Source organism: Eubalaena glacialis, chromosome 19 (assembly GCF_028564815.1).
Source record: "Eubalaena glacialis isolate mEubGla1 chromosome 19, mEubGla1.1.hap2.+ XY, whole genome shotgun sequence".
NCBI classification, from domain to species: domain Eukaryota; kingdom Metazoa; phylum Chordata; class Mammalia; order Artiodactyla; family Balaenidae; genus Eubalaena; species Eubalaena glacialis.
The window spans coordinates 55,518,679-55,543,131 of NC_083734.1; the positions used below are offsets into that span (position 1 = coordinate 55,518,679).

At 42.4% G+C, this 24,453-nt stretch overlaps 2 protein-coding genes across 8 annotated transcripts in view; one reads left to right on the plus strand and one right to left on the minus strand.

Moving 5' to 3' along the window:
- On the minus strand, nt 1–24,017 carry MFSD11 (major facilitator superfamily domain containing 11). Of its 5 annotated transcripts, none has more exons than XM_061176185.1 (14): nt 23,188–24,017; nt 22,184–22,353; nt 21,617–21,672; nt 20,005–20,112; nt 18,961–19,040; nt 18,742–18,838; nt 17,631–17,689; nt 16,939–17,083; nt 13,330–13,370; nt 8,037–8,102; nt 6,419–6,544; nt 2,156–2,330; nt 1,310–1,445; nt 1–636 (listed from the first exon to the last, which is right to left on the minus strand). In XM_061176185.1, exons 2-14 carry the CDS (start codon nt 22,277–22,279, stop codon nt 472–474), a joined length of 1,350 nt encoding a protein of 449 aa, XP_061032168.1. In that variant the 5' UTR covers nt 22,280–22,353; nt 23,188–24,017; the 3' UTR covers nt 1–471. The 5 variants fall into 5 exon arrangements, with proteins under 5 accessions (XP_061032168.1, XP_061032169.1, XP_061032167.1 ...); XM_061176186.1 differs by lacking the exon at nt 23,188–24,017 and adding an exon at nt 22,638–22,984 and having other exon boundaries at nt 22,184–22,236; XM_061176184.1 differs by lacking the exon at nt 23,188–24,017 and adding an exon at nt 22,638–22,984.
- The window catches only part of SRSF2 (serine and arginine rich splicing factor 2), a 3,849-nt gene continuing 2,663 nt past the window's right edge, over nt 23,268–24,453 (plus strand). For 2 of the 3 annotated variants that reach the window (XR_009698453.1, XM_061176191.1), the window contains exons 1-2: nt 23,270–23,870; nt 24,093–24,403. Coding sequence is in view for 1 of the 3 variants with exons in the window: in XM_061176191.1 (XP_061032174.1) it covers nt 23,509–23,870; nt 24,093–24,396 (666 nt within the window). In the remaining 2 variants the exon portion in view is untranslated. Of the gene's footprint in view, nt 23,871–24,092; nt 24,404–24,453 lie in introns of all 3 variants that reach the window. The other variant, XR_009698454.1, reaches the window with a different exon arrangement.

Here is a 24,453-nt window from a genome sequence, read left to right on the forward strand (position 1 = left end):
TTTCAGCATCACATGATTTATTTAAATGTCATTCCCAGACACGCGTGGGGTGGCATATGCTCCCTTTTATTACATAGTAACACATACGCCATACCCATCAAGAGTCTTTATATGACATATGGCCTAGTAGTTTCAATCAAAGCATGATCGTTCAAAGAGAACAGGGGGAGAAGAAAACACTTACACATTTATAACATGATCAAAAGGGACGCGAGACAGACGAACTGAAAAACAACATCTTTGAACGATCATAATCGACAGTACAAGTCTCCCTTATTCCACTAGTTTTAAACAACTAACATCTGTAAACTTGAATACCAACTCTGGCAGATTTAGCAGTCTTAAATCTCTGATTTTGCATCCTAAACATCCTCCAATGTACTGTGAAGACGAGAGCGGGCCTCCTGCACCGAGCCCTACCGCCCAGCCGAGCTGTCTGAGGAGGCAGCCTCCTCTCGTGGGCACCCTTCATCAAATACTTCGGTAGTCAGAGCCCCGGGCTACAATGGCAGCAGCTTCCCACTCCACAGTGAAGAAGGAAACAGTTCCAAAAAACCCAAATATCACCATGACCAGGAGTTGCCAATGAAGGAGAAGGTAGTTACTGTAGAAAAATGCCACGGCTGCGCAAATGGACTAAAAATAAACAAGACAAAACAGATCACAAAATGCACACAGGTGACCCAGCCACTCCACAAAGAGCCCCACCGCTCTCTGACCCCAGGCTTCCTGTGCCTTGCACTGCTCCCTGCTCTTTCTGCATCTAGATGGCACGTCCTTGGTCACTAGCTCACAAACATGCACCACAAACTCTTGCTGAGAGCTGGGAACAGTCAAGTAAGCTACTATTTAAAATAGTATTTTGTAAAAAACAGGAGTTATAAAATAATGTGCATGAACAGTGAGAAACACTCTTGTTATATGTATATACTATGAATTCTGGTGTCTAAGGAAGTCTGAGCCACAGAGAGACCAGAACATAAAATCTCTTATACAAGTGACGGGGCAAAAAAGATCACACTACTCATTGCTTCCTAACTCTAATCACAAATCCTTTTATTATTTTTTTTTTTAATTTTTTTTTTTTGGCCACGCCATGCAGCATGTGGGACCTTAGTTCCTTGACCAGGGATCAAACCTGCGCCCCCTGCATTGGAAGTGCAGAGTCTTAACCACTGGACCTCCAGGGAAGTCCCACAAATCCTTTTAAAGGTTGTCCTTGACTTTCATTTAAGAAACATTAAGAAACAAAGTTAAAGCACTAAAAAAAATAGACCCTGCTTTAAACACAATCTGAAGAAGAGGTTACCTGCACAAATTTAAAGACTGCAAAGGCCGGTGCACTGTCTTCAGAATAGAGAAAACCTAGAATACTAAGCAGCTGGGTATTGAAGCAGCTGTCTCCAAGACCCAACAGGAAGCTGCAGAAGATGGCAACTTCTTTGCTGAATGAAACAAAATTAATTTAGAGTGAGCACTAACAATACTTGTTAGAGTTGATTAAAATGTAAAAACAACTCACCCACAAAAGCATTTTACTTTCAAGTTTTAAACACTATGAAACAAGTATGAATAAATACTGGAATTTACAAAGTCAGAATTTACGCTCAAACGCACTCACCTTCGCAGTCCAGCAAACGCTGGTCTACTAACTATTGGGGAAGCAAACACTGTGTGGGGGGCAGAGCTGCTCTTGGACTGTGGATCTAGACATAAACACTCACATCTACAGTGACTTTTGAGAGTTGAGTGCAATAAAATGACACCCTCAAAACTCCTGTGGACACTGTGAGAGAACTGGGTGGCCGGCCCAGCGGGCAGATCACCCCTTGCTCCTCCTCGGGGCCCAAACTTCTAGAGATGTCACTGGTTGAAAGGCAGAGATATAAAGTTCAAATCAGATACTTATGTGCTCCTTCACAGATCAAGAAAAAGATTTAGTGGGGAGAAAGGTTAAAACCAGCAATTAGAAAAATAACTTGGGATTCTCTATGGATTCCTATTTAAACTCATTCTGGCTCCATTAACACTTGACAGATGATCTTATAAAGATAACAGACTTGCAGAAAAGGATTAACTGCTCCATTCTGAATTCCTAGCCATCCTCTACCTCCCGCCCTTCCTTAAATTACTAGAAAAAGGAGAGTCACTGTACCTGGGTTTGATGTAAGCACTGCTATCAGTTCCTTCGACAGGAGCAATAGGGGCATCCCCAGGCATGTTGAGAAATATTAAATAAAAAGCTATAAAATGCACCAGGATGCCCAACAGCACAACCGGATTCCTACCAAAACGATTATTCTTGCTCAGCAGGCCAAAGAGGCTTCCACCTATAAAATCAATGAAGTAGAGAACAGAAAAACCCAAGGCCAAGTTAATATATCAAAATCTTAGTTCTTTGAAAAAATAAACTAAACGGGCAAACCAATAGCTAATAGCTAATCAAAAAAGAAAGAAAGAAAGAAGGCACAAATATAGAAAATAAGAAATAACCGTTGAAACAGAGTTATTAACAGAGCCCCGGGCTACAATGGCAACAGCTTCCCACTCCACAGTGAAGAAGGAAACAGTTCCAAAAAACCCAAACATCACCATGACCAGGAGCTGCCAATGAAGGAGAAGGTAGTTACTGTAGAAAAATGCCACGGCTGCGCAAATGGACTAAAAATAGACACGACAAAACAGATCACAAAATGCACACAGGTGACCCACCCCAACCCCCCAACCCCCCCGCCAAAAAAAAGTACCAAAAATATGACACAATGGTTTTGAAGATGCAGATTATCAGGCGACAAAGGGCAGTGATCTTTGAGAGACAGGAAACAAATGAGGTGAGGCCCACACCTGCCCCAGCTGACTGAGAGGCTGTGGGCTGCAGGGAGGGAGAGGGAGAAGAGGAGGGAAGGCAGGTGGAAGCCCGCAGCCTCCCTGAGTTGAGGAGACAGAGCTGAGAGTCTGGGGAGATAAGGTGCCTGAGTTCCCAAGACAGAGTATAAGAAAGGACAGCTGATCAGCACAGGACGTGAGTAAATTAGCAGAGGCCTGGCAAGAACCTTCCAAGAGGATTAGAGGTATTAGTGCCCTGCCCTGGGCAGGGAAGAGTGCCTGGTCCCACCAGCCAGACTGGAAATCTTATTATTCACAGGCACTGGGTGTACACAGAAAGGTCTTCCATCAGGGGCGAGGGATAATTAGCCCTAGTCTGAGCACTACTCTGATCCCGTCCAACAAATTTTAAAAGCAAGACCTAAAACAAATCATACTGCTTCCAAGTAAATGAACCACATCCAAGAACAAAGCTCAAGAACATTAACAGGAATACAAAAAACATCCCGCACCCAACAAGGTACAGTTCACAATGGCTAGTATCCACAACATTACCAGGCATGCAAAGAAACGGGAAAATAGGACCCGTCATAAGTAGACAAATCAGTCAAACACAGGGTTATCACGTGACCCAGCAATTCTAGTGCTGGGTTTACATACAAGAGAAATGAAAACACAAGCTCACACAAAAAGTATACACAAATGTTCACAGCAGCATTATTCATAACGGCCAAAAAGCGAAAACAACCCAAATGTCTGTGACATGATAAATGGATAAATAAAATGTAGTAGATCCATACAACTAAATATTATTTGGTAATAAAAAGGAATGAAGTAAAAAATAAAGAAAAAGAAAAAGAAATGAAGTACTGATACATGCTACACCATGGAAAAATCTTGAAAACACGGTGCTAAGTGAAAGAAGCCAGACACAAGAGACCATATATATTGTATGATTCCATTTACACAAGATGTCCAGAATAAACAAATCTATAGAGAAAGTAGATTAGCAGTTTCCTGGAGAAGGGTGATGAAAATGTTCTATAATTAGATTACAGTGATGGCTGTACAACCCTGTGAATATACTAAAAAACACTGATCTGTATACTTTAAATGGGTGAACTATACGTCATGTGAATTATATCTCAATAAAGTTGTAAAGAAAAAAAACAACAACACTACCCCAGTACAGTTGCAGATGTCAGAATGAGCAAAGACATTAAAATAATTACTGTAACTGTATTAACATGCTCAAACACACACACACGCACACACACACACACATGCCAGGTGTTGGCCATAAATTAGGGGAGGGGTACCGGTGCCCTGTTAGGAACCGGGCCCCACAGCAGGAGGGGAGCAGCAGGCCAGCCGCTTCATCTGTATTTACAGCCGCTCCCCACAGCTCGCATTACTGCCTGAGCTCCGCCTCTTGTCAGGTCAGCGGCAGCATTAGATTCTCATAGGAGCATAAGCCCTACCGTGAACTGCGCATGCGAGGGATCTGGGTTGCTCGCTCCTTATGAGAATCTAATGCCTGATGATCTGAGGTGGAGCTGAGGCGGTGATGCTAGCACTGGGGAGCGGCTACAAATACAGATTATCATTAGCAGAGAGGTCTGTCTGCACAGAGACCATAATAAATCAGTTGCTTGAAGACTCATATCAAAACCCTATCAGTGAGTGGCACGTGACAATTAAGCTGCATCTTACGGAGTAGACTGGACATAAGCAACAAACGTCAGGTGCCACTGTCTCCCATCACCCCCAATGGGACTATCGAGTTGCAGGAAAACAAGCTCAGGGCTCCCATTGATTCTGCATTATGGTGAGTTGTATAATTATTTCATTATATGTTACAATGTAATAAATAATAATAGAAATAAAGTGCACAGTAAATGTAATGTGCTTGAATTATCCCGAAACCATCCCCCCACCCCCCCCATCCATGGAAAAATTGTCTTCCACGAAACTGGTTCTTGGTGCCAAAAAGGTTGGGGACTGCTGAATTAGAGAACAAAAATACATCAAAGTCTGCTTTCTCCATAGTGTTTATCACTGTCTGACATTCTAAGTTTCCGATGTTTTTTATTGTCTGTGTTCTTCCCCAAGAATATAAGCTCCATGTTTTGTTCATACAATGGATTCACAACAAATATTTGTTGAATTGGTAAGTTCCTCATTTGTGACACAACACCCAATATACTGCAAGTATTGAACGGATCATTGCTGAATAAGGAATACCTGGTGGTATAATAAAAAGAGATTTGGTCTTTGCCTTGTCCTCTTCTCCTCTCCACTTTCTGGCATGGAGCTCTTAAAACCCTAGGAATTTCTCAGTGAAAGGAATGTCTCTAGTTATCTTAACTAATCCCTTCCAACGACACCAGAGTTTATGATGATGAGTTGATCCTTGAGGGGGTCTGGAGGTGGCCCTAGATAGTCAGGATGGGGGCTGGTTGTCAGAAGGACCCAACCTTGATTAGAGGGTTGGAACTTTCAGCCCCACCCCCCAATCTCAGCAGAGGGGAGAGGGGGTAGAAACTGAGTCCAATCACCAATGGTGGATGATTTAATCAACTATGTGACATAATGAGATCTCCATAAATCCCTACAAAACAGGTTTGGGAGAGCTTCCTGGTGATGACTGCATCCACATGATGGGAGGGTACCACACCCAGACTCCATGGGGACAGAGCTTCCTACACTAGGGGCCCTTCTGGACTTTGCCCTATGTACCTCTTCATCCGGCTGTTCATTTGCATCTTTTATAATAAACTTTAACAGTAAGTATAGCATTTTCCAGGGGTGTTGTGGGAACCCTTGAATGTGTAGCCAAGCTGGACAGAAGGGAAGGTAGCCTGGGACCCAGGACTTAACGACTGATGTCTCAAGTGAGGTTGGCCTTGCAGGACTGCACCCTTGAACCTGTGGAGTCCGATGCTAACTCCAGGAGTGTCAGAATTGAACTGTATTGTTGCACATCCAACTGGTGTCAGAGATTCAGAAAATAAGAAATTCAGGAATTCTAAAGATGCAGATGTAGAGAATGGACTTGAGGACACGGGGAGTGGGAAGGGTAAGCTGGGACGAAGTGAGAGAGTGGCATGGACATATATACACTACCAAATGTAAAACAGATAGCTAGTGGGAAGCAGCCGCATAGCACAGGGAGATCAGCTCAGTGCTCTGTGACCACCTAGAGGGGTGGGATAGGGAGGGTGGGAGGGGGACGCAAGAGGGAGGAGATATGGGGATATATGTATAGCTGATTCACTTTGTTATAAAGCAGAAACTAACACACTAAAAAAAAAAAAAAAATTCAGGAATTCTAATACACCTTCCCTAAGTATTTTAAGAGGAAAAGCTGGGAGAGACCATATGTTTTCTTACTTATGGTTTTGTCTTGAATTATTTGGCAAATGTTTTGTAATTTAGTTTTAGAACAGTGATAATAAAAAAAAAAAAAACAAAGACATACCCATTTGTATAAAAGCAAGGAAACAGAAATTCAAGGACAGAGAGATCAAGTACATTTAAAATTTCTATAACAAACTGATTTAGTGCAAGAACTTTTTTTTTTTAAACCAACCTAAAATTTCTCCAATGCCAATGAAAATGCCAGAAAGTCCAATGAGGCTTTTCTCTTCTGTTCCAAATTTATTTATAGCGCCGATACAGGTTCCATATACACCAGAGAAGAAAGTCAATTCCAGACCTTTAGAAAAAAATAAGATTTAAATTACAGTTGTCCCTAGGTATCAAAATCCATAGATGCTCAAGTCCCATAGTCAGCCCCCATATCCAAGACTCTGCAGCCTCAGATTCAACCAACCATAGATTGGGAAGCACTGGATTTAGTATTGAAAAAAATGCACAGTCTCCCTTTCCTGGTTTTTCTTCATGTCTAGTAGTATTTGAGCTATACATGCATAAAACAAAATTCACACAGGCTGAAATTTGTGCTCCCCAAGCACAGCATAATTTTACGTGACATAACTGATGACATGGAATTAGCCACAAGATGGCAGTTGTCACATATTTCAGATAAAAGCATACAACTCAAATAAGTGAAGACATCCTTATGTTAAAAATGGTCACTCTGCACAGACAGGGGATGAACAGAGAACATAATTAACATAAACTTGTAACAGCGAAACTAAAGTACCCATTATCCTTATTAATAGCTTCCCAAGGGAACAGGGATATACATTTGTAAGACCAATACCTACTATACACTTTTGCTTAAAGTCAAAAGTTTTAATTAAACACATTGTCCTAGGAAAAGAAATTCAAAAAATTCGGGTAGAAAATTAGAGCAAATGAGTAGAAGACCTGATTCCTTAATGCTACAAAACCTTAACTGAATTTTGAGGATGTTTAATATTTATTCTGTTTGACCTAAAAATAAGACGTTTATACCGATGAGGCACATACAGTTGAACCTTGGACAACATGGGTTTGAACTGTGTGGGTCCACATAGACTACAGGATCCACAGCTGGTTCAATCTGCAGATGAGGAAGCACGGACACAAAGGGTTGACTAAAGTTATATGAAGATTTTAACTGCGGGGGAGGTCAGCACCCGTAATCCATCCCTTCATTGTTCAAGGGTCAAGTGTAAAGGCAAAAGTAGTAATTGGCACATTAGAGCAATTTTTACAAGGAAACAGATTTCCTTAAGACCTAAGAGTATTCCACCTATTATCACATCACATTATCACTGTAAGCCACAGAACTCATTCCATTTCATTAAAAATTATCTTAATTCATGCCAAGTTACACAGATTTACTCATGATTATTTTCTGTAGTGTTCTATTTTGCCCTAAAATCACTGGTTGGGATGAACCAGGCCTCCCAGTTTTCAAACTCTTGTGTAGAATCCTCCCACACTGAATTTGGGCTGGCCCTATGATTTGCTTTCACCAATGTGGGAGGGGGTCACATAGCTGCTGAGACACAAGGAGAAGTCTGAGACCCAGCTAGCATCAGACCCCTTCAGACACGCAAATGAAACTTCCTTGGAAGTTTTAGCCTCAGCCACCCTTTAACAGCAGCCACAAGAGACCCCAACGAGACCCTCAGGAAAACCATTTAGCTGAGACCAGTCAATGCACAGAATTGTGAGAAAGTAACACAGCTGCTGTTTTCAACCCTTACTGTAATTATGCAGCCACAGAAAACCAAAACCATAATTAATCCCATTACCTGTATAAGCAGTTGCAATGCTAAGAAGGAGCATCTCCTTGGTGACACATAACTTAAGAGACTTTTCTATAAAAAAGGAAAAAAAAAAATTTACGAGTACTTAACTAGATTTTAATCAATCAAACAAAAATTCTAAAACATTCATTCAACCAAAACACCTCTGGTCAATAATGCCAATAAACAAATACATTGGGACAGAGGTTAATGATTCAGATTAAAATGGTTAAGGTATGAACTAAATCTGCCCTATAAAAAAAATGTTGATTTCAACTGTGTAAATATAGAGTTGTGTTTTCTCTAACACATTCTTCAGCTCTCATGAAAACAAACAAAACATGAAACAGAGAAAAGAAATAGAACCAAACAAAACAACAGAATATTCCAACAGGCTTGATTAAAGGCTAGGCTATTAAGAGTCAGCAGTTGGCAAAGTGCTGACTTCCCTAAGGAACTGTCACAGGGCAGCTTTAACACTGGACTCTAGGTCAGAATCAGCAGCGGAGCTCTTTGACCACCAGAAGCTGGGATGCCGCTTCCTGAGATTCTCTCTCTGGATCTGAGGACTGAAACTTCAGTTCTGCCTATTTGTTTCTGATCCCCTTAATGTTTATTTTTATGTTGTTCAACTTAGTTGAAATCTGCAATGGAAAATGCGTTTCTAAAAACTGCACATTTTAACTTTTTTGAACCTGCTCACATTTCATAATTTAAGGCCACTTATCTAGGATCCTAAACTAATAGCGGATCCAGATTTTTTAAAAAGGTGGGGGGGGGGGAAACAAAACCAAAATCCACCCCAAATCAGAACCAGCCTGGAAATAAATGAAAGTTCTCCAGTCAAACAGAGACATTATTTGGTGCAGCCAGCTCTGCAGCAGGAGCGCTCAGGCCTCAGTTCAGCCCTGGAGGCGGTGGTGTGGCCCCTACAGCTCATGCTTGGCCTGAGGATCCAGATTTTAGTTCCTATTCAACGGATGACTAGGAAACTCACATAAATCACAAACACTCTGTCCTGAATTTCTCCATATACAAAAGAGGATAGTTTTTTTTTTTCTTCTCTAATTTCACTAAAATAAAGTGAAACTAAAAGCAATAAGATATTTTCACCAATCATTTTCACATACTTCCAGAAAAAAAAACATGATCAATAAAGTTTAAAACAATATTTTTAATTAAAAACATTACATTAGCAAAGCGTATCTGCTTTTGACTAATCAGAAGATTTAGATAACAAAAAGAAATTTAAAAACATAATCTAGTATGATCCTATAATGGTGATTCATGTCATTATACATTTGTCCAAACCCATAAAATGGACACCAAGAGTGAACCCTAACGTATGTAATCTATGGACTCTAGGTGATAATGATGTGTCACTGTAGGTCCACTGATTGTAACAAATGTACCACTATGGTGGGGGACAATGATAATGGAGAAGGTTATGCGTGGGTGAGGGCAGGGCATATATGGGAAATTTCTGTATCTTCTTCTCAATTTTGCTGTGAACCTAAAACTTCTCTAAAAAATCGTTTATCAAAAAAAAAAAACCAAAAACCCAATATAATCTATTTGCAGAAATCAACAAACTGATCCTAAAATTCATATGCAAATTCAAGGGACCAATAACAGCCAAAACAATCCTGAAAAAGAACAAAGCTGAAAATTCATGCTTTCCAATTTCAAAATTTACAATAATCAACACAGCATTGTACTGGCATAAGGATAGGCATATATCTAGAAATAAACTCTTACATTCACAGTCAATTGATTTTCAACAAGGGTGCCAACACAATTCAGTGGGAGAAAGAATAGTCTTTCCAGCAAATGGTGCTAGGACAACTGATCTCCACGTGCAAAAGAATGAAGCTGGACTCCTACATCCCAACATCCATAAAAATTAACTCAAAATGGATCACAGACCAAAATGTAAAAGCTAAAACTATAGAAGTCTTAGAAAAAAATACAGGAGTAAATCTTTGTGACCTGGAGTTAGGCAAAGCCTTCTAGGACACCAAAAGCACACACAACAGAAGATAAAATAGCTAAATCAGACTTCATCAAACCGTGATTCAAAAGATACCATCAAGAAAATGAAAAATCAACCCAAAGTTGGGGAACTAAGATCCCACGAGCAGCATGGCGTGGCCAAACTAATAATAATAATTATTTTTTTAACTTAATTTTGGCCACACGCACAGGGACTGAACCTGGGCCATGGCAGTGAAAGCACCAAATCCTAACCACTAGACCACCAGGGAACTCCCTGAATAGGTTCTAAAATTGATTGTGGTGACAGTTGCACAACTCTGTGAATATACTAAAAACCACTGAATTATACACTTTAAATGGGTGAACGTATACTACTATGAACCACATCTCAATAAAGTTATTCTATTAAGGAAAATAACTATAATCTAACACCTTAATGGGTCTCTTCCCAGACTTTCTCTATGCTTTTTTTAATTAAAAAGAAATTCCACTATTTATACTATTTTATAATTTATTTTCACGTAACATTTTCTAATATTCGTAGTGATCATTTTAATGGCTACAGTAATCTATTGGATAGATGGCTTGTAGTTGAATATTTAAATTATTTCCATTTCTCACTAATATAAACAGTAGTTAAATCTTGGCCAAAATTCTTAATTATTTCCTGAAGATAATCCTATTAGTGGAATTGCTGGGGTAAAGGTATAAACATTTTTAAGGCTTTTGATACTTACTGACAAATCATTCTTCAGAAAGTAATACAAGGGCTTCCCTGGTGGCGCAGTGGTTGAGAATCTGCCTGCCAATGCAGGGGACCCGGGTTCGAGCCCTGGTCTGGGAAGATCCCACATGCCGCGGAGCGACTAGGCCTGTGAGCCACAACTACTGAGCCTGCGCGTCTGGAGCCTGTGCTCCGCAACAAGAGAGGCCACGATAGTGAGAGGCCCACGCACCGCGATGAAGAGTGGCCCCCACTTGCCGCAACTAGAGAAAGCCCTCGCACAGAAACGAAGACCCAACACAGCCATAAATAAATAAATTAATTAAAAAAAAAAAAGAAAGTAATACAAGTGTATATTTTTAGCGCTGTGGTCTTAGGCATGTACCTATGCCCCATATACTAGGAATTATTTTTTATCTTTTGAAATTTGATAGAAAACTTAATTTGCATTTCTTATACTTAGCTTATAATAATTCTCCTTTGTTTATAAAATAACTATTTTCTACTGGAGTGTTTATGCTTTTCTTATTGGTTCATAACTATCATATACTGTAAATATTTTCCCTGCCACTTTAACTCATTAGATTTTGAGAGATTGAAATTTTATATTTTAGGTAACCAAAGAGCTTTCTTTTTTTTTTAAATTTAATATTATTTTTTAAATTTATTTATTTATTAATTTATCTTTGGCTGCATTGGGTCTTTGTTGCTGTGCACAGGCTTTCTCTAGTTGCGGCGAGTGCGGGCTACTCTTCGTTGTGGTGTGCAGGCTTCTCATTGTGGTGGCTTCTCTTGTTGCAGAGCACGGGCTCTAGGCGCGCGGGCTTCAGTAGTTGTGGCTCACGGGCTCTAGAGCACAGGCTCAGTAGTTGTGGCGCACGGGCTTAGTTGCTCCGCGGCATGTGGGATCTTCCCAGACCAGGGCTCGAACCCGTGTCCCCTGTATTGGCAGATGGATTCTTAACCACTGTGCCATCAGGGAAGTCCCCCAAAGAGCATTCTTTTCCCTTACTGTTTGACAGACCTGCGTGAAAGGCTTTCCTCTACCAAATTAATTTCTTACAGTTACTATTATGGTTTCATTTACTCTACCTGGAATTTTAGTGTAAGACTACATTTTTTTCCATGCAGTCAGCTGTCTGGCCTTGCTTTTGAAGACTATTTTACTGTATCCCATATTCCACTGTGGGTCTAGACTTCAGTTCCACTGCTCTTTGTATTCCAATGTTTTCAAATGGATTCATAACAGGTTTTGATATTTATTAGGGAAAGTTCTTTTAAAAAATTATATTGGCTATTGACAGACGTTTATTCTTCCAGATGAACTTTAGGAACCTTTCATCAGGACCAAAAAATATATTTAAGAAAATTTTATTGAAATTTTCTAGAATCACATTAAACATATACATTCAGCTGAGGAATTAAGTGTCTTTTAGATAAGCAAGAACCCTTTCTGTACAATACCTACTATGGCACCAACTCAAAGAACGTCATGATTAAATAATAAATGAACCACCGGCTCACAGACAAAAACGCTTGGACATTCTTTTTCCTTTCTCTCTTTGCCTTCGGCTTCCTTGCCACCTCATAACGTCACATTGCTCCCTAGCTGCCAGGAACCATCACCTAAATTTAAATTTTCTTGCCCTATAGCACCTCATACGCCTTGTCTTTTTTGGCCGCTGCCTTCTTTCTCCCCATTCAAACCTGACAGCCCAGTTTCTTATTACTACTGAACCCTACACCAAGTAACCAACCAGCTCCGTGATAAAAGGCATGAGGCCCTAACTGTGTAAGTGTCTCATTTTACAGAGAAGTTGAGGCAAAGTTTGTACAACTGCCTAGGAAGGACATCCTGAGTCTGGTTAATATCAAGAGACATCCACAGAGGGGTTCAGTAATAGAGCAGGGAGGCTGCATCAAGCCTCACCAAGGCTGGACGAACCATCCCACAAGCCTGAAGGTCATCAGCCTCCCTCTCCCTGACTCCATGTTCACCAAAGAAGCCAACGTGGCTTTCTAGGCCTCTGATAACAAGAAAGGAATGCCCTGTTTGACCTTGGGTAAACGATTTCTCTAAGCCTCGGTTTTCTCTTCTATAAAATGGAGATAACAATACGTGTGTGTTACATGATACTCACAGAATTGTCGTGAGAACAAAAGAAAATAAAGCACATCGAGAGGTTTAGTCAGGAAGAACCCTCAACAGATGAGCGTGACTGGCCTTACGCGCTACTGGGTCACCCAAGCTCCTGCGTTGCTCTGAGGAGTGACAAGCGATGCATGAAGAAATGGTCTGTGTCCTCACTTCCTCGGGTAAACTCCTAACCCTCTGCCTCCTCCTCCTCAGGACCCCCTCACACACGTGCTCAGGTAGGGCACGGAATTATCCTCTATCCCTCACACCTCCCACGTTACAGAGATACTTATTGAGAAGACTAGCATATTTCAGAGCGGCACACCTGGAAACATGAAAATACTGGGGTATCGTCAATCCAAAGTTACCAGGGAAAGGGGGAAAGGCAAATGCTGAAGTTGTTCCTGAACAGTTCCTGCATTTCAGATACAGAAAATACTTACTAAATGCATCTACTGCCTTTGTCATATTGTTCTGGGCAGACCTGAAAAGATAAAAAGAAGAAAGTTTTTCCCCTGAAAATGGAGAAAGAGAACAAAAATACTATCACATTTTCATTTAAATCTGTAAAAGCGCTGTCCTCTACGTGGTCTGGCAAACACTTTCAGTGGCCTCAACGCTCCCTGCTCTAGGGTGTCCCTTCATGACCCAGGTCCTTGCTTCAGAGAATGATGTGGTTAAAGTGTCACCTGGGTGGCTCTTTATTAACCGCGGAGCACGAGTCCCTCACATTAAATTTATGGCACAGAGTCTTGCATGTCTTTTTCACAAATGATACTTCAGGCGGGACAGAAGTCTCCTCTACGCTGTTTCCAGACTGTAAAAATAATTTATGAGGGCTCAATCTTCCACCACTCCAACTATGTAAAAACTACTCTGTGGTTCTTCAGTGTTAGAACTCTTGAAAAGCATCGCCATCATTGGCGGTACGGGGTTGGGTGTGATATCATCTATGGGTTAAAAACGTGGGCTTTGAGGCTGAGTCCTGCTTTGCCACTTATTAGTTGTGTGGTTTTAGACAAGTGACTTCATTTCTCTAACTTTCATTTCCTCATTTATAAAACAGGGACACTATCACTTACCTGTAAGAATTAATTGAGATAAAGTAACTTAAGTGTAACTTATTTATAAGGTTAGGGTAAGAAAGTTTTTAAGACATTACATTTCTTACCCTACCAGCCAAGTCTACTCCTCCTAGATCTTTAAAGGATATCATTTACAAACAAACTGAAAAAAACAAGAACAACAAAAAACAAACCTAAAGGAGATCTAGTTGACTTAAATAAATAAATTACTAACTCAAAAAAGGTAGTATCTTCTAACCAACAGGAAAACTTTTTCCCCCACCACAAAAACTCATGACTTCCCTGGAAGCAAATACTATGTAAATGCCATTTAATGACAGTACCCTCATCTAGTACTTGGACAGGATCAGGTGTGGATTATACTATTTCACACTCAAGGCCCCAGATAAGTAGAAACTGATTTGTACTCTATAGACTATTAAAATACAACCAACTCAGCTACTATCAGCTGCAAATCATTCAAAGTGGATTCCACAAAGTGGATTCGTTTAAAATCAGATCCTACTTACTTCCTCAGCGGCTTCTAATCACACCAAGAATAAAATCCAAACTCCCGCTGTGCCCTTACGTAATCAACTCCCTGTCCGCTGCACTACTCTCACAGGACACTCCTACTTGCACTGTGAGAGGCCCCGGGGCCTCTGGCACTCCTGGTGCCCACCACACCCCTTTCCACCCCGGCATCTGCTGCAATGGCCATCAGGAGATCTCCACACCCTCTCACCTCCCAGCTCTCCACCACCTCCCCCTTTCTCACGGCCTTCTAGCACTCACTCTGCTCTTTTCTTACGGGGTGTCGTCTACCAGCCCCTCTACAATTAAGTTCCATAAAAACAGGGAACTCTCTGTCTTGTTCATTACTCCTTCCCTCCCCTTTAGAAGATGGCTGGCACATGGTGCTATTTACAGAATAAAGACACAAGTTTCAAGTTTGGAAGACAATTCAGAAACAGAGAATGCTAAAAAAGGCTAAGTGGTACCCCTCAGCATTGCACCTTATGACAGTTACATGATCCCTTGTCTATCAGAAAAGTTCCTTGAAAACAGGGACAGGTTGTATTTGTCTTCACAGCACCAACACCTAACATTTGCTGAATGAATGGGTGTTTAATTTTTGTTGAATTTGTGGCATTCACCTTCATAGATTCCCTTCTCCAATATCCATTGGTTTGTGCTTAAAAAAATATGTACATGGTACATACACACATAAATGTATACTTACATAAACACGTCTTTTTTGCTCTGAACAGTGCAAATTTTGAATGCTTCATGATCCTATGACTGGAGAATTTTATGCCCTTTTTGGGCTTTAAAAAGGCAGCACAGAAAGTTCGATGCAAAATTTTTAACAATAGGTAAAATGCTTATAAGGCAAGCTTCACAATTTTATCAATTCACAAAGCAAATCAAGAGTGGTAAAGATTTCTCATTCCCCTTTCTTCAAATCTAGATGATAACCTGCAGAGAAATCATCTGTGATGTTTCAATCAGTTTTACTTATAATTGAAATAGGTCTCTGCTTCTGGTGGCAGGGTCTGGGGAAGGGGAGGAAGGAGCCATGTCTTGCCTCGAAGGTGGCAAGAAGCAGCCCCTGAAGCAGCCCAAGAAGCAGGACAAGGAGATGGATGAGGAAGATAAGACATTTAAGCAGAAACAGAAAGAGGAGGCCTCAGAGAAGGGCCCCTGGCCAGAGGTGGAATTAAGAAATATGGCCAGGGCTTCCCTGGTGGCGCAGTGGTTGAGAATCTGCCTGCTAATGCAGGGGACACGGGTTCGAGCCCTGGTCTGGGAAGATCCCACATGCCGCAGAGCAGCTGAGCCCGTGAGCCACAATTACTGAGCGTGCACGTCTGGAGCCTGTGCTCCGCAACAAGAGAGGCCGCGATAGTGAGAGGCCCGTGCACCGCGATGAAGAGTGGCCCCCGCTTGCCGCAACTAGAGAAAGCTCTCGCACAGAAACGAAGACCCAACACAGCCATAAATAAATAAATAAATAAATAAATAATTTTTTTAAAAAAAGAAATATGGCCAAAAGTAAGCTGTTCTTTGTGCCTGAGGCAATGATGGTCCTTAATTCCATTCCTGTTTAACCATCTGGATTTCCCAGTCATAACATCTGTTGCCACCTACAGCTAGAATGAAGTGTTGTTTTGGAGCCTACTGTACATTTAAAAATAAACTTTTTTGGGACTTCCCTGGCGGTCCAGTGGTTAAGACTCCGCGCTTCCACTGCAGGGGGCGCGGGTTCCATCCCTGGTCAGGGAACTAAGATTCTGCGTGCCATGCAGCTCGGCCAAAACAAAAAACAACAACAACAAAAAGTTTTGTTAAAAAATAATAAAAGAAATAAAAGAAAAGAAATATGCTCAAGGTAATTCACAATTTTTAGAAAAACAGGACTATGTAATTGTTTCCCAGTAGGGACTACATCGGGGAAAACTACCTGCACAGGTTAGTGCAAAATCCAGAGCACGGGTGTAACCACGGCTCATCTGCAATGACTGCTGATGGCCCTGCCACTCACTTGTACCACATGATCGGAAAATTTTAGGGCTGGATCCAAGAAACAGTAACTGAGGATTGTTTTCTATATAACTTTATGAGCCTATATCCTCACACATTAAAACACATGAGATGTCTGCTGAATTGAATGAGGAAACTGAGACCTAGAGAAACGCAGGGGAACATTGCTACTGTCCACGGTCACACAGCTGGTGACCTGGGATTAGACTTAAATCCCCCACAAACCTTTTCACTACCTTGCCCGCCTCTGTCTACCTTCCCTTCCCTTCCTCCTCCCTGACAGCTCCCCTTTATCTTCTTTCTCTGCTTATTTGCTTTAAAACTTTTCCCTCATGTCTGCCCAGCACTGGATTATCAGTTAGGGCTATAAAAGGCTGGTAATTCCTAGACTAGACCTACTCAAAATATAGTTTAAAATAGAAAGGAATGTTTCCAACTTCTTACTCGTTGACATCCAGGTCCTGGTCATCAGAAGATTCATCTTCTCCCAGGACATTTTCAGAATCTGGTTTCCGAATGAGAAAGAAGAGAACTGTCCCCACAAGGCTAATCACTGTCAGGGCAATAAACACTGTCCTTCGGTCACTCTCTAGGGAGAAAAAAAAAGATGAAAATAGATAGTACTGGCCATACAAACAATTCCAGAGTTAGTATTATGTTCAGTACTATGTTTGTTTATGACCATCAACACACTTTGTCATTAAATTTTACTTTACTACATGAGTAAAAACCTAGGACAAGGAGAAAAATAAGATACATCCCCCTTTGTCTTTCAGTCAGAGAAATACTAATAAGCCAAAAGAAAAACAGCACAAGAACTTAATCATATTCTTTTAATCAAAGAAGGGAACAGACAAAACAACTGAATTAAAGTCTTCTGACAACTGACTAGTCTCCTCACACAGAGCATAACCTTCTCCCACACTTTGAGATGCTGCTTGAAGCGCAGTCATAAACTGCGGTCTTAGTATAATAACATAATCCAAGGGAAAAGATTACTAAAAAGCTGAAATCTGAGAGGACTTAGGGTACCACGGTTCACTAGAACAATGTGAACAAAGCAATATGGGGTATTTTCGTGGAATAGCTATTTTGCTTTGAACTTGTCTGAATAAAGCACAGTGAATAAAACAAACCTGATATTTGAGTTTTCCCTTGCCAAGCAAAATATATGTAGAGATTTCCAAAGAACAAGCTGGGGGAAGAAAAGGAGGGAGAGGATATTGGGAAGTTATTCTCATATTTATGGGTTTTGAAATAATTTTTCCATTACCTGTAAAAGAAGAGAAAGAGAGGCCTACATAATTAAAGAAGTTCTCTACCTGCCCTAAGTCATTTACAAACATCAACTTCACCCTCTTTCTGAAGAACTCAACTGAGCCAGATGGAACTGTCTCCTTCCACATGAGAGAAGCCTGATTCAGACCGTCCTCCAAAGACCTGACTCACTGTGAAACATGTGACTTATTGAAGCTCTGGAAATGACTCCTTGGAAACAAGTTTACCCTACCTCTAAAATCCTACATTTTAAAGAATCAGTGAAAAAAAAAATCTATGATTTAGTTATCTGCATCTAATCAGATACTTTATTTAGTATTTTCCTAGGGAAGAAATCATTCACTTACACTCCAGTTTCAGAATATACAATCTCTTAAGACACCATCTGCATTTGTTAAGACTTATCATGGCCAACATTTTAGGCGTTTAGGATTCATGAGGGTAAATCCTCAGGACAGATTCCATGACAGAATGACTGTTGTTGCTTTTTACTTAGGAAATATATAATATGCTGTATCGTTATAGAGTTAGTCTCACTTTAGAAATTTAATTGTTAACAGCTATCAGGTGGTATAGCTGGGTGGGAAGGACATGGCCTTTGGAATCCAGATGATTGGATCAGTTAACTTTTAACTAAGCCTTTGTTATTTCATCTGTAGAATGGAGCTAATACCTTCTTATCGCAGGGGGTTGTGAGGATTATTGAAATTCAACAGCCCGGTAGTACCTAAAGTATAGCAGGTGCTAAATACATTATGGTTAATATTATTTTCCATTTACTAGTCATAAATTCCAATGAGGTAGGTCCATGCATTTTTAAGTAATCCCATAAAATTTTAAATCTCCATCACATGTACCTAGGAACTTAACTCATGTAACAAGAAGATCTGAGTTTTCAACACAACCAGGGTCTAAAAAATGGTGTGACAAAAAAAATGATAGGAAAGATTGAGCCATAAGGATTATTACCTAGATTGTAAGAGTGCCCAGAAAATTCCACTGTTTCTCCCAATAGTGTGCTCATCTGAATTTATTGTCAGGCAGTTTCCTTGTGCTGTCCAAAGTACTAAAATTCAAACCAAAAGTTTATCAAGGGAATGAAATCATTTAGCTTTATATATTAAACATATAAACAATACTCTTAGATAAGACCCGGAAAATAGGGAAAATAAACATCAAAATACTTACTAGCAGCTGCAATTCCAATGAAAACAGAGGCTGTGTAGAAGGACCACGGGAAAGGCTGGATAAAAACGGCAATGTACATGCTAAAATATAACAGGTCAACGTATTATAGTCAAACAATACCTGAAACAGAATGTCAATTATGCCTTCTAGGAATCAATTCTGAGGGATCTCTTCTTTTAAAATTCAGCCTGTAGGACTTCCCTGGTGGCACAGTGGTTAAGAATCTGCCTGCCAATGCAGGGGACATGGGTTCAAGCCCTGGTCCAGGAAGATCCCACATGCCGCGGAGCAACTAAGCCCGTGAGCCACAACTACTGAAGCCCGCACACCTAGAACTCTCTAGAGCCCGCGAGCCACAACTACTGAGCCCACGCGCCACAACTACTGAAGCCCGCGTGCCTAGAGCCCGTGCTCCCCAACAAGAGAAGCCACCGTGATGAGAAACCCGTGCACCACAATGAAGAGTAGCCTCTGCTCGCCACAACTAGAGAAAGCCTGCATGCAGCAAGGAAGACCCAACACAGCCAAAAAAAAAAAAGAAAAGAAAAGAAAAAAATTCAACCTGTAAAGGGCTTCTCTGGTATTGGAAAAAAGGGGACAAATGTGACCTGTCCATTTCTTAACTTACTATTTCAAATTTGTGAACTGAGACATTGAACAAAGGTCTGCAATTGGCCTCTGCCAACAGCTCAGTACACAGTGGGACTGCAGTTCTATAGCCCAGAAGAAAAGTTCAGTTATTTCGTTTTAATTCCCATTAGTCAACTTGATACAAAATAAGATTATTTCATGAGTTCTTTTCAACTCTTGTAGAAAAAGGTTTTTGGATACTATTTTTATTGGTGGTAAAATGAAAGCAAATATACACAAATTCCATCACATTAAAACAATGGTATGCCTGAGCGTCACGTAGAGAACCAAATCCCTAAAATATTTCCTATAATCTATTCAATCCGAGTCAGCAAGTTCTTGTTAAACGTTTACTATGTGCTTGAAAGAAGCTGAAAGTGTTCTAATTAAATAAAAGAAAATTGGACTACTCACCTGTAAAATAAACCACTAGCAAACATAGAGAGTTGAGGTCCTACAATGGCAACCACTGATGGTGTAATCAAATTTGAAGCAGAGAACACTCCATAAATAATTGCCATGCTGCACATATAACACACAAAAGGAAAAAAACAACACTCTTGAAACAGTCTCAAAAGATCACTTTTTCAAACCTACTTAGTCTATAGTTTATTTTGCAATAAGTACTCATATTCTTTAGTCAGAATTTATAATTATATCCTTACACTGAATGTCATATTAAAGTTTTCACTTGTACAAAACATTGAAGTTTTGTCAAATGTTTCTTTGAATCAGTCTGCCTTAGACAATATGGTTTTTAATGTACCAGTAAATTATAATAGCAGCTAACACAGCTCTAAGAAAAACATATTATTATCCTCATTTTATGGAAAAGAGAACTGAAACACAGAGGGGTAAGTAACTTGTCAAAAGTCCAGCTGGATAGCTGGTCAGTGGTGGAGCCAGAATCCCATATCTGGTAATCTGATTCCAGAGGCCCTAGTCAACCAATCTGCTCTACAAATTTAGCCTACAACTCCTGGCAACGGCAGGAAATTTCACTGCTATAAATAATCACATAGTTATAACTTGCTTAAACCAGAATTTATTTAACTCAACCTAACGGTCTCACTTGAACATTATTCAGCTACTGTAGACCTGGCCCCAGTATGTATGTCTTGTAGCAAAGTGTGACTAAAATCATTTCAAGAGTCATTTATAAGCCACTATTTATAAATCCAAGTAAATTATTCTTCGGCTTTTATGAATCTCTCAAATATCAAATGTCCTTTCATTTGTTCTTTACAGTATACATGAAGACAAAACATTACAAAAAATTGTGGTATTATTATTAATCACTTGAAAAAATGGACATTGGCATCCTTTTACTCTCAATTATCATATATAAGGTCAGATTTAGGTTAGGTAACACAGAACCAAATAAGAAAAGTTGGGGGGTTAGGGGGGAAGGGGTTGGCCGCAATCTAGTATTTAACCATAGAGAAAGTAAGAAATTTGTTAGTGTTTACATACAGGTATGTATTACATTCCCAACTTCAACCACAACGTACTAGTGACTTATGAAGCTCTTTTCACTTCATTTTCTCCATCTGTAAAATTGGCACTAAACACCTTAACAAAAAGCTAAAAGCTCCTGATGACAATATATTAATAATTACGAAATCACAAAAACAGGAAGACCAAATATTTCGACACTCATATAAAACATCCTCTGTTTAGGATTTGGAAGATGTAATTATGACAATACCTGAGTACTTATTAAATGCCAGCCACTGTGCCAAGCGCTTTACACGCATTGATCTGAGCAAGGAAACTGGGCTCATAGAAGCAACTTCCTAAGACATCGCAGTAATTAAGTTTTGAAGCCAGTATTTCAAACCCAGTGTCTAATTCTATATGAAACCTAAACTCATCACCTTCATCCTATTATGTTCTCCTAAACAGTCTAGATACAGAAAAGAAAAAAAATCACTAATAATCTAATTACAATACGTTGTCTGTGATTTTGATGAAATTAAGCAACATCTGTGATATAAAAAGTAAAACCAATCATACAGTACAATACCTGGTATAGCCACTGCCGTGAAAATCTGTGCTATTTAAGCTCCTGATGACAGTTTGCTGTGTGGAAGATAAAACTAATCAATAAAAACGTTTTGTAATTGCCCTCACCCCAGAAAGTCGCTCTCCAAATACTAGGAATAAAGTAAAAATTCAAGATGCCGAATACTTAATAGTGAAATTCTAACACGAGAGAAGAGAATGGACTACAGAACAGAAGGCAAACCAATGAGAGGCGTGGGGGGGGCGGGGTGGGGAAGGGTGAAGACCATCTGTAACCAGGCCTTAGGTTTATTCCCTCAACTCTCCAAGTACTAATGTAGTCCTTAATATAAATAAAAAATAAAATAAATGGGTCAGCATACAAATCCCAAATCAAGTAAGAGAAATAAACGACCCCAACAAGAAACGTCTGCCACATGAAATCAAACCTAATCATGGAAAACGAGGAAGCGTAGGTGACAAAATAAAAGGTGCAACTTAAGCGCATTATTAGGCATAACGTTGATTATCATTTTTGGAATGCATTATGATAAGGACTTCAAAGGAGAAAGATCAAATTCCAACTCACCGCTACATTTCCACAAGTTTGAAAGGCGGTGAACATAAACATAAAGGCAATTCCTAAAATAATGATATTGAAAAGCTTTTTAGATTCCGGGGACATTTTGGCTCAACTCTGCCAAACGATCGGCAGCAGCAGAGGGCAGTCAGCTCTCCTCGGGGGAACCCACTGCAATCCTGGGAGAAGAAATGAGATGGTGAGAGGAGGAGGCAGATCCAGGAGCAGGGCAGCCAAGGTGTCAACTTCCAGGTCTTGGAGTAGAATGCCGGGCTTAGAGTGAAGTTCTCCCCACGGGCATAGTTAGGACATTCCTAGGACACGATCCAAGTAGGGAAGAGCCCAACACCCGGAGAAGCGCCAAGAACGTTGTAGCTGCAACTTAAGGGGCCCAAGAGGGGGATTAGGGCCAAGGGCCAGAGGCAGCGGCCAGCACGGCCCCACCCTCCCTGCCCTGACTCACCGCAGGTCAGGCGACCCGGTCACCTGACCGCAGCCGCGGCACCGGCCGCTGGGCCTGCTGGGAAATGTAGTCCTTGGCGACCCGGGACGCGCAAGCGCGCCGCTAGGGCTCCCTCACCCGCTCCGGGGGAGCGGGGCCGACCTCGTGGGCTCCGGCAAGGGGTTGGGGGAGGGGGTGCTAAAAAGCGGAACCCAGCGAAGGAGACAGGAACTGCGGAAGGGGGCCTGGAGACGCGGTCTGAGGCCGGAAAGACAGAGGGGAAAGGTGAAGCAGTATGCCCCACGACAGAGGCGGGGCGGACGTCCGAGCAGAAAAGCTGCGTGGAGCTTAGAAATTGGCATGAAAAGAAGGCGGAGCCCAGTAGGGGAGCACCTCCCTTTCCTGCCGTCACAGCGCGCTTCGCAGCCGGAAGGAGCGTTTCGCGGGCTTTCCAACTGCCGGCAAATCCCGCTCCCCCTCCCATCGGCAGTGACTGCGCGCTTTTCGACCCGCCCGCCGGGCTCTGCGCAGGCGCGCCGGACAGGGGCGGGGTGCGCGGCAGGGACGTTACGGGGCGGGGCGAGACGAGCCAATCAGAGGATTCATTTCCGGGTGGCGCGGGCGCCATTTTGTGAGGAGGGTTATAAACGGGCGCTGGAGTCGGCCGCCGGCCCAGTTGCTTCTCTGGTGGAGTCCCGTGCGGAGCTCTCTCTCAGTTGTCTTAGTCAGGCCTTTCCAAACGTTTCTACGCGGAAACCAACCGCCAGGGGAGAGGCGCGGCGTCGAGCCGAGCTAGTCTGAGAAAACCGCCGCCGTAGCCGAGCGCGCGAGCCCGCCGGGGCGTTAGTCCGTCGGCGCGCAGTCACGGGCCCCGGCCCGACTCTTCAGAGCCATGAGTTACGGCCGCCCGCCTCCCGATGTGGAGGGCATGACCTCCCTCAAGGTGGACAACCTGACTTACCGCACCTCGCCAGACACCCTGAGGCGCGTGTTCGAGAAGTACGGACGCGTCGGCGACGTGTACATCCCGCGGGACCGCTACACCAAGGAGTCCCGCGGCTTTGCCTTCGTCCGCTTCCACGACAAGCGCGACGCTGAGGACGCCATGGACGCCATGGACGGGGCCGTGCTGGACGGCCGCGAGTTGCGGGTGCAGATGGCGCGCTACGGCCGCCCCCCGGACTCGCACCATAGCCGCCGGGGACCCCCGCCCCGCAGGTACGGGGGCGGTGGCTACGGACGTCGGAGCCGCAGGTAAGCGGGTGGGCGTCGCGGCCGGGGCTCCGGGAGGGCCTGGGTGACTCACAAAGGCCTTCCGGGGACACGTGGTGGCAGCCGGGCAGAGCCGGCGAGCTGCGAGAGGGCGGGGGCCCCCTTCTCGCGACCAGGGAAATGGCGTCTGGCGGAGAGATAATGGCGGCCTGGGCGGGCGGGCGGGGCCGCGGAACCCTGACGCGCCGCCGTCCCTGTCCGCAGCCCTAGGCGGCGTCGCCGCAGCCGATCCCGGAGTCGGAGCCGGTCCAGGTCCCGAAGTCGATCTCGCTACAGCCGCTCCAAGTCTCGGTCCCGTACTCGCTCAAGATCGCGATCAACCTCCAAGTCCAGATCGGCGCGAAGGTCCAAGTCGAAGTCCTCGTCCGTCTCCAGATCTCGCTCGCGGTCCAGGTCCAGGTCTCGGTCCAGGAGTCCTCCGCCCGTGTCCAAGAGGGAATCCAAGTCCAGGTCGCGATCCAAGAGTCCTCCCAAGTCTCCTGAAGAGGAAGGAGCGGTGTCCTCTTAAGCAAATGGTAATGTCTGCGGGGCTCCGAGACTCATGGCCCGAATTCAGAAATGGGGT